Source organism: Centruroides sculpturatus, unplaced genomic scaffold (assembly GCF_000671375.1).
Source record: "Centruroides sculpturatus isolate CEXI.00-Female unplaced genomic scaffold, Cexi_2.0 scaffold249, whole genome shotgun sequence".
In the NCBI taxonomy this organism is placed as follows: Eukaryota; Metazoa; Arthropoda; class Arachnida; order Scorpiones; family Buthidae; genus Centruroides; species Centruroides sculpturatus.
This window is the reverse complement of record NW_019384482.1, coordinates 654808-665353: the sequence shown is the minus strand read 5'-3', so window position 1 is coordinate 665353 and position 10546 is coordinate 654808. Positions and strand designations below refer to the sequence as shown.

The 10546-nt window shown below is 31.1% G+C and overlaps 1 protein-coding gene across 1 annotated transcript; it reads right to left on the bottom strand.

Annotated features, from left to right (window-relative positions):
* Positions 1-3208: 3208 nt before the first annotated feature.
* LOC111621481 (fibroblast growth factor receptor-like) lies at positions 3209-8772 on the bottom strand. The gene is made up of 10 exons (XM_023363636.1): positions 8233-8772; positions 5536-6126; positions 5269-5408; positions 5089-5199; positions 4527-4704; positions 4341-4451; positions 4078-4259; positions 3870-3998; positions 3689-3800; positions 3209-3604 (listed from the first exon to the last, which is right to left on the bottom strand). The coding sequence occupies exons 1-10, from the start codon at positions 8285-8287 to the stop codon at positions 3333-3335; spliced, it is 1881 nt and encodes a 626-aa protein (XP_023219404.1). The 5' UTR covers positions 8288-8772; the 3' UTR covers positions 3209-3332.
* Between the last annotated feature and the right edge of the window lie 1774 nt (positions 8773-10546).

Genomic DNA, 10546 nt, shown 5'->3' with positions numbered 1-10546 from the left:
TTTTTCGGGTTTCTTCACGTTTGTAACACCTAAATAGGGACACGTTTCCCTTCGAAAGTCCTCCAGAGATGTATACACCCTCGGCAGATTGCCCGTGTGTTGCGTTGATGTAAACAAATAAAACTAGAGTTAATGTATCAGGTAGCCGATAGCTGGCGCTAGAGTCGCTTTGCGGCGGAAAGATGATGATTTATTCAACTGGTTTTGCTGTTTTCAAGCAGTTTTGTAATTTTTTTTTCTAGTTTTTCAAGAAAAAACTTATTCGTAATTACCTTTCTTAGTTTTATATTATGTATAAAAATTAGAAAAATATTGTCAACCATTTCTTAACACAAACCAGAATATGTCATTTCTCTCAATTTCAAAATCATAGAATTCTATTTAAGATTTTAAAACTACTTGCAGAATACTAGCATATCAACTATCGTCATCAACTACTTTTTGGATGTGAATAAATTAAATTTAAAATACAATTTTTAATATATCTCTATACTTTTGTTAATATTTTAAAATTAATTTTCATTAAATTTTTAAATATCTCAATTCAGAATTATGTATTCATATGTATTCAAGTTTTCTGTATAATTTCTATTTGTACAATGTATCTGTTTAATAAATCATGCATTTCCATTTTTCTATATTGTATTTTTCATTGTATATCTATGACAATATAATTGGGAAAAGCATAATGAATTAATGCAGAAGGGAAAATGCCTTTNCATTTGCTCTACATATTTTGGTAATTTATATAATATTCTACACTATCGAAAGTATAATACGAATGGAGATTTATTGATGGTCAACTGACATATGTCCTTCGTTTATATTGGCTTATATATATAAAACTAAAACACCAGTAACGTGTTTTTCTTCTAGACTCTGCCATCGCTATCACTGTCAATATTTAATAATACTGTTTAAATTCTTGCCATCCTATATTTACCTATTCTATTTGTCAACGTCTAACTCACCATCCTCTAATTACCTCTAAGCCATTATTTGCCTGTAAATATGACCTTAAATTGTTGGATTGTCCGATTTTACACTTTGTAACTCATCCTGAAGTCTAATTCCTTCTTTATTTTCTCTATCTTATATCTGAAATCCAAGAGCTAAATTTTCTACTGACTTTTAATCCCCCCACTCTAACCTGTTCCTAACTTTTTCTGGCTCAACTTTAATCTATATCTCATTAATAAACACAATATCAGTTGTGAATGACATATCCCAGGGAGAACAATCATCATTTTAGTATAATTCGTTTACATTTTATTATAATTATATATTATTGTATATGTTTTTCTGCATTTTATAGTTTATTAATTACTACTTTAGTACGATTATTGTACATTTTGTTGTCGTCGTTTGGAGAATATTAAAGCGATCAACCGAGGTGAAAGTCTGCTCAAGCAAGGATAGAGTCCGGTTCTTACCGATAAAAGAACGATAATAAGACTTTGTATGCATGAATATTCTTGGGAATAAGAAAGACTAATAGATTAAAAAAATAAATTATTAAATATTTTAAAGTGAATATTATTTGAAAACATTTTTCGATAGTAACACGACATTTTATATGAAATATTTTCCGCAATTATTGGTAGTTTCCTCAGAAAATTTGAAAGAAACAAAAAGGGGGGTCATAAAATATCTAGAAACGACCAAGTAGGAGAGGCAAAAAGTAATCGAAATTTAAAAAATAAGATGGATTGCATATTTTAAACGAGTAAAAAAAGATGAATAGAAACTCCAGTTTTATACTGTACTTCCTGTTTTATAATGGCTAATTTAAAATTTCATTATTAATTCCCCGTAAGAAAAATCACTTTTGAACATGCGAAACTTTATAAACAATTCGATTCAAAATAATAATAGAGATATTATTATTGTTCTATTTTATCATTCTTTTAGGTCTTCCTCCGTGTTTTTACATTCCGGAAATACATTCAATTATTCATTTATTAATTGTTTTTATATGTAATAATATTTGTTTAATTTTAAAGTTAGCCTAAATTCCAAGGAGTAGATATTTTTAGCGCGTTTTTATTCCTATTCTTTTAACAATAGAATAAATAAATAAATAAATAAATTAGGTTCTAAATTCATAGATATCTTTTTGTTTCTTCCATAAATAAACCTATATTCCGCTTATTACAATGGTAATTAATTTTAACCTAACAATATATCGAAATTCGCTTATCATAATGAACAAAGGATGAATACGCGATGGAATAAATTTCTATTATTATTATTATTTTTAATCTGATGACGATAAAATCCTATTAGTCATCTACAATCAATTTAATCCATACAATAATCTAGACTTAAAATTTTCAATTTACTACGAGTACACGCGTGTTAAGAACTCCTCTCCCCCCCTCATTTTATGGGATGATTTTCTCATAAAATTAATTAACCTATTTTCATTAATATTCTATGAATTAGTGAGATAACTCGACACTAATTGTTAGGTTTGCATAGAGCCTGGAGGGGAAGGGGGAGGACTGTCCTTGTCCTAGACACAGTAGGAGTCCAAAAGTTAGTTTTTAAACCACTTCTTTATAACAAAATTAAAAGTTTTTTTTTTATATAATTGGATTTAAAATCTGTTTTTATTCATACGTTTCTATGGCTTTTGAACAGGGATGGGTGACTGCCTCCGCCTCATTTTGCCTCCCTCAGGCTCTACTAATTTTAAAAAGATTACACGTGGCCGATCATTTGTTATAGTGCATCAATAAGGCAGTTAAATACTGTATTATCTTTGTAGGTGTTATGACAGGGAACGATTTTTATGGACAACGTGATTTATATTCTTAAAATACAAACAAAATATTTTGTTTCTATTTATATCAAAATAACAATTTACATTGGATTTTGTATAAAATTGCACACTCGATTATTTCGTGTGTCATTTTTTTATCAATTACAAAATATTTACAATTAATAATCATAATAATAATTTATATAAAATAGTAAATTTGCTCATCTGATGATAAAAGTACACGGGGAAAAACCCTTAATTCCAGGACGTAAACTGTTTTTGTATATTTTCTTCGGGTTGTTCGCCGTTTAAATTTAATATTAAAGTATCACCGGCATCCATATTTTAATTTTCTTATTCTTCTTGGTGATTAAAATCGTATTTTATATCTTTTACAATATTTTAATCTTGAATAACATAACTATATATATATATATTTCTTTGTATGAATCTTTGTTGCACGGTGATTTAAAATGCCAACCAATAAATAGACAGTTTGATCTTCCAATCAAAGATATGTTTTTTTTTTTTATAAGAATTTCATCTTTGGTCTTGGTTATAAAACAGTTCACACTTTTTCTCCGGGACTTTGATATAAGTTATAATAATTATTTTCGGGAAAATGGTCGAGATCCACGTATCCAGCTTGAACTTGCAATAGATTTTCTAATCTCTTGCATAAGATGGTAAACGTCGGTCTACAATTTGGATTCGTAATCCAACAGGCACACATAACCGAGTATAATTCCGGATGGCAATGGTCGGGGCATTCCATAGTATTACCTCGTTGCACGTGATGAATAACTTCCCTGGCACTCATTCCCGGATATGGAGTTGATCCTAGAAAACGTAAGCATGTTTTAAAAAAAATATACTATATCTTTAAAACAGTATATCTTTTCTAAATATCAAATATTATTTTACCTAAAGTAACAATCTCCCATAAAAGAATTCCAAATGCCCAAACGTCGCTTTTTGTAGTGAACACGCTCATATGTAATGACTCCGGAGCCATCCAACGTATGGGTAAAGCACCCTAAAAGATTTTCTCGTGTCAAAATAATAGTTATACCGATAATTTTATTGAATATTTTCGGCATCTTACCTTCGTTTTCTGTTCGTATATGCTGCAATCTCCATCTTCGAAATAACGTGAAAGTCCGAAATCGGCAACTTTGCAATTATTGTTATGATCCACCAAAATATTTCTTGCTGCTAAATCTCTATGGATCACCTAACATATATATACATATATATAATGTAAGAAAAATAAGAATAGTGATTTATCCTATGAAAAAAATTAGTTTGCCTACCCCAACACTGCTTATGTATTCCATTCCAAGAGCTACTTGATACGCAAACATTGTCAGGTCTCTCGATGTTAAATTATGGCTGGTGCCATTACTGTTATAATACTTTCTTTTATTTCTATGTTCTCTGAGAAAACTCTGAAGTTTTCCATTCTTAACAAATTCCATTATTAAAAAGTATGGTTCTAAATTTAAAATATATATATATATATCCGTTTAATTAAATAAAGTAACTTTAAAAAATATTTTTTAAATAAAAATTTTACCAGTTTCGGTACAACAACCGAGCAATTTCACCACGTTTGGATGGTGATCGAATCTTTGCATAATCGACAATTCCCTCAACAACTCTTGTCTTTCTTTATACTGTGCATTTTCTGAAAATTCCCATTTAAATTAACTTACAAAGAATTTTTGTATAGAAAAATTCTCGTATTTAACAAGCAACTGACCTTTAACAGTCTTGACAGCCACAATAGTGGTATGCCTGGATTCGCATATATTTACCGCCTCCGCTTTCCACACGACTCCAAAATTACCTTCGCCTAATATTTCTAAAAGGTCTAAATTATGTCTAGGATACTCTAAACTTATTCTTTTCCAGTTCGTTTCTACGGAAGAATAATCGTACTGGAACAAAGAAGAAACGATAAATTAACTCCGAAAATGTTACAAGTGACATCTAAAGATCATTATCGATAATAACAACACGAAAAATCATAGCCGAGAGGGATGATAATGGCCTAATTTACACACGATGACCTTAAAAAACCCTGTTATTATAATACTACTTTTTAAATATATTTATTTTCCTCTACTTTCCCCCCTTCTTCTACAGATGTTAATTATTTCTGGTTTTGTTTGAAAACGGAACCATAATTTTTGTTTTCGCACAGATTTTACCCGAATAATACTTTTTAAAATAGGACACCATAATGGAGTAGTTCCTGTATTTACTTTTTTTTATTTATTTAACGTCGTTTCTTTCTGTTGCAATGTGTGCCGCGAGCTTACCTTATCTGGCGTTTGATCCTTGCTTACTATAGCAGTAACATCGTCATGCGATTCGTTAGTTGGCACATCGACGGTCGAATACGTGGTTGTTTTGGGTGTCATATCTTTATTCTGCAATTAAAAAAACGTTAAAATATGCTACACGATCGAATCTATAGTTGATGCCATTTCTATTTATACCTTTTGTGGCCTCGACATTACGTGCTTAATGCACCACACAAATACGCCAACCGTAGGGATGATGCCTACGATTCCAACCACGTAAACGTAAGTCCCTCCAGAGGATACGTGCACCTCTTTAGTCGAACTGGACGTGTCATCTGTGGATTTAAACGAACCAATTACTACTCACGAATCAATTTTTTTTTTTTTTTAAATGAAAATGTGGGTAAACAACGTCTTCGACGCTGTAGATCATCAGTTCATTGCCTGCTGGTTTAACCTCACCTTTATTCTTTGGTTTAGAGGGATTAAATAAGTTTACGTCGGCCACTTTTTCTGTCGAACTGAAATCCACGACGGGTATTTCGTAGCCGGGTGAACTGGTTTGTTTTTTAACGATTTCTGTCGTTTCTGCTTCCTGATAAAAATTCGCCGGAGAAGAAGAAGTAGAAGTAGAAGTAGTCGTAACGTTATCTTCTTTCGACATCGAAAATTTGTTTTCGCTATTGTCTATTGTCTCGGTTGGGAAAATTTTGAAGAAGTAATTACTAAATATAGAAGGGACGGTCGAATAATTCCACGAAAATGGCGAACTTTCGGTCGCGCTACCGAATTCGTTTAATTTCACCAAATTTTCAGTCGTGGAAGAGATGTTTTCGGCATTTGCCTTCGTATTTTCAGATCCTGTAGTAACATTTTCCTCCTGAATTTGTATCGTTGATTTTGATGCCACGGAGGTGGTGGTTGGTATGGTCGATGTGGAGGAGATCGTCGTCGTCGACGTCCGGAAATTTTTTCCGGGCCATCGTAAACGAAGGCGAAGTGGAGTGGAAGTAACGTTTTCGTTAGCATTTGTAGTTTTAACGATGACTGCTTCTGCAGGGGAAAAAAACAAAACAAAACATAACATAAAAAAAAGAGATGCTTCAATTTTCTTTCGATTATTTATAGTAAATGGTGTCAGCTATTAAATGCAGCCATGCACGATTCCTGATTCCGAAAGGTTAAAGGTAACATTTTCTGCAATTATCGCGTGAAAATTTGCGAAACCGATTCACTTTGCTTCGTTAAATCACGTTAAAATATATCAATTCGATATTGTATTCCGCGTTAAAATTTATTCTAACGAAATTCCTTATACGGCAGGACCCACTTTTGTCAATCCAATTCGATTGGTCGTTAAACGAGACGTCGTAAATCGAGCCGTTGATATCTCGATATAAATCGAGTTCCCGGAAATAAAGCTTTAACAATATATCAGTTAATTAATTTTTATAGAATTTTCGTAATTATAATTGAGGTTTTAACGGGAGGGCGGGCAGGGAGTTTAAAAGCCAGCGGTCGTAAAGCGGGGTCTTTAATTAAAGATCACGTTTAATCATTTCATCTTGTAGAATATTTAAAAGAAATCATACACAAAAAGAAAATAGCTCTGCCTCTTTCTTCCGCATTCCACATTTTTCTTTAAACATTTTGAAAACTCCCAAACTTGATTTTTAAAATATGGGAGTGCCAACGTTTACCGAGGGTGGGAAAATTTAACATGTAACCTCTCCAGTTTATCAAGCAGAATGAACTTAATTTGCATTTTCTTAACGTGTCTAGTTTTTATGAAAACGAAACCAGAAAATAATCATCCCCTTTACAATGGTAAAAGCAATACAAACTTAATTAATATTTAATACTACGCCCAAATACACTACACAAAACCTCGTGATTTTAAATGTCATTACTGTTCAACAGAATGGTCGATGAAAGAGGAACGATGATGAATTATTGCTTTTGTGCGCGGTTTTTTTAAGGCTGTAACAACTTAAAATGATAAATTTCCGAATTTTAATCGTCTTTAACTTAATTATCATTGACTATAGCATACTTTTCTTTTATAAAGTAACATTTAATGATGATTTTTTACCTAGTAGCTTCCTTCTATTAAACTAAATTATGTTAACAGTTAGCATTATACGTGCTTAACTTAAAGTCATCATACTAAATTTGAATTTCCTACCAGTTAAATTGACCATTGTTCTTCATAAAATAGCCATATCCTAGAACATTGACTTAAATACTAATGCGAACGAAGAAGCTATAACCTAAATTTACTCGGCGCCGTACTGAATCTAACGAGTACGTTCTTTAATTTGTAATTAATGCAGCGATAAAGTAATTAAGCCAACCGAGTCGATAGAAATTGAAATCTGCCATGAATTTCTCTACAAAATTTATGGTATGGAGCCTCGTATACTCGTCGACCTTGAGCTTGTTTCTGCACTGGTACTTTTCCGAACGTAGGGGAGGGGAAAAAAAAGATTTTTATCTACCGAAAACAAGAAATTAGGGAATTACGAAGACATTATGTCCGTGTTTCGCGTCGTTTTCGTAAATTTTCGCGAAAGGAGACAATAACGTCGATCCATCACTCGCTCCAAGACGTGAACTAAATTGTAGTAGTCACGTCCCCGATTACAATATTTATTTCTTATCATTAACACAATTAAACCATTTAAAAAAATGTAGTAACTCCCGTTAATTAATGCTATAATACTTGCTTAATTATATTTCGGCCGGATGTTTCCTCTTTCGTTATTTTATTAAGTAAGCTTCCTTTAACAGAACGCGAAGGTCTATTATTTTTTATTAGAAATCTACTTTAAAAATTTTGATTTTTCTAACTTTTTCGACTGCATTTTCTATACGTTTATTGCGTACAAAAGATGTAAAAACGTAAATAATACGAATGCGGTACAAGGTTGTAGACTAGAAGAACCAGTGAGACAAGATTTAATTATGTTATAGCTAACATTAGAAGTAGTTTTTCCCCCCAGTAGAAAAATTTATTGCAAGTAAGGAAATAGCTAAATTTTTACTTAAATAAGATGAAGAAAACTTAGATTAATGTAAAATAATGTTAAATGAACAAAGATTTACGCGGTTATTTCGGTAGAGGTATTTTGCAAGACGATTAAAAAAAACTCCACTTACCTGCAACACTATGTAATAATGCAACAATTGCTAATACTTCGACTACCACAAACATGACAAGATGAAGTTTCGCGTGTTTCAAAACAAAACACCACGTAAACTATTCGTAAACGGGCGATTTTCCATTATTTTCTATTGAGACTAACGTTTTAAGACATGACATCCCGAACGAGTCGTCGATACAATGTCCTATTTTCGAGTTTTTTACGTCACGGATTCGTGTGTTCGACCTAAAACACCGATTGGCTGAATGGATAGAACGGAGTTAACTTCCTCGTATCTGGAGGTCATTTTTATCGACTTCCATGTTGTCGTGCAATTGACTTTATTGAAAACGAAAAAGATTTTTATCTTTTAATCTTCGGATCGATATTAAAATGCGGAAGTTTTTATTTACTCGTTCCTATACAATCGTATCGGTTTGATATCTTTCGCTTTCTCTATGTTTAATTATGCAGGAAGTTTAATTGATTAGTCGAATTTTTATTATTTATCGACCATCGCGGATGAGACGGCAACATTGTTTCTTACATTTTTCGTACGAAACAATACGTACGTATGCATTTTTAAAGGGAAATTAAACACTTTTTTCCCTATAGTTTTCAGTCAAAGACATTATTCAAACGTTCAACTTGCGAGCTTATTGTTTGTGTATTGTACTATTGAAGCTGAATTTATTTTGAAATATCTAAAATATTTTGATTTTCCCGTTTGTTAATTTGACAAATCTTTTGTAAAATTTAATATAAAAAAATTGGATATTTACGTAGAGAAATTTGATTTAAAACAATNATCATTTGAAATTGCAGATGAGGATGTGAATAATATAAATCGAAAATAATTTAATTTATTCACATCCTCATCTGCAATCTATTTAATTAATTCGATTTATTAATTAATGTATTTAGGTTTTAAATAGAAATCTATTTAAAACTGTTATATTGTTACATATTGTGATATAATTATAATAGGAAAACCATAGCTTAACCTATGATACATTTAAATAGCCATAGAAATTTAATCCAGATAAAGACAAACTACGTATTTTTTAAGATAATTTATTAACTTTAATACTACGTAAAGTGTGCTATACAATTTTACTCGATTCAGTATAGTGAGAAATAGTATTTGGAATGAAATAGTTTTGTATTTTTAGCATAAGAAATTATACTTTCTTATGACACTCACATTTGCTCTACATATTTTGGTAATTTATATAATATTCTACACTATCGAAAGTATAATACGAATGGAGATTTATTGATGGTCAACTGACATATGTCCTTCGTTTATATTGGCTTATATATATAAAACTAAAACACCAGTAACGTGTTTTTCTTCTAGACTCTGCCATCGCTATCACTGTCAATATTTAATAATACTGTTTAAATTCTTGCCATCCTATATTTACCTATTCTATTTGTCAACGTCTAACTCACCATCCTCTAATTACCTCTAAGCCATTATTTGCCTGTAAATATGACCTTAAATTGTTGGATTGTCCGATTTTACACTTTGTAACTCATCCTGAAGTCTAATTCCTTCTTTATTTTCTCTATCTTATATCTGAAATCCAAGAGCTAAATTTTCTACTGACTTTTAATCCCCCCACTCTAACCTGTTCCTAACTTTTTCTGGCTCAACTTTAATCTATATCTCATTAATAAACACAATATCAGTTGTGAATGACATATCCCAGGGAGAACAATCATCATTTTAGTATAATTCGTTTACATTTTATTATAATTATATATTATTGTATATGTTTTTCTGCATTTTATAGTTTATTAATTACTACTTTAGTACGATTATTGTACATTTTGTTGTCGTCGTTTGGAGAATATTAAAGCGATCAACCGAGGTGAAAGTCTGCTCAAGCAAGGATAGAGTCCGGTTCTTACCGATAAAAGAACGATAATAAGACTTTGTATGCATGAATATTCTTGGGAATAAGAAAGACTAATAGATTAAAAAAATAAATTATTAAATATTTTAAAGTGAATATTATTTGAAAACATTTTTCGATAGTAACACGACATTTTATATGAAATATTTTCCGCAATTATTGGTAGTTTCCTCAGAAAATTTGAAAGAAACAAAAAGGGGGGTCATAAAATATCTAGAAACGACCAAGTAGGAGAGGCAAAAAGTAATCGAAATTTAAAAAATAAGATGGATTGCATATTTTAAACGAGTAAAAAAAGATGAATAGAAACTCCAGTTTTATACTGTACTTCCTGTTTTATAATGGCTAATTTAAAATTTCATTATTAATTCCCCGTAAGAAAAATCACTTTTGAACATGCGAAACTTT

Bases quoted from the DNA above. Each gene is read 5' to 3' on its own strand.
- LOC111621481 (XM_023363636.1), bottom strand. From the start codon at position 8,287: ATGTTTGTGGTAGTCGAAGTATTAGCAATTGTTGCATTATTACATAGT. The intron at 5,200-5,268 runs GTATAAATAGAA...TTTTAATTGCAG, and splicing joins TAATGTCGAGGCCACAAAAG to AATAAAGATATGACACCCAA. The intron at 3,999-4,077 runs GTAGGCAAACTA...TATATATGTTAG, and splicing joins AATACATAAGCAGTGTTGGG to GTGATCCATAGAGATTTAGC.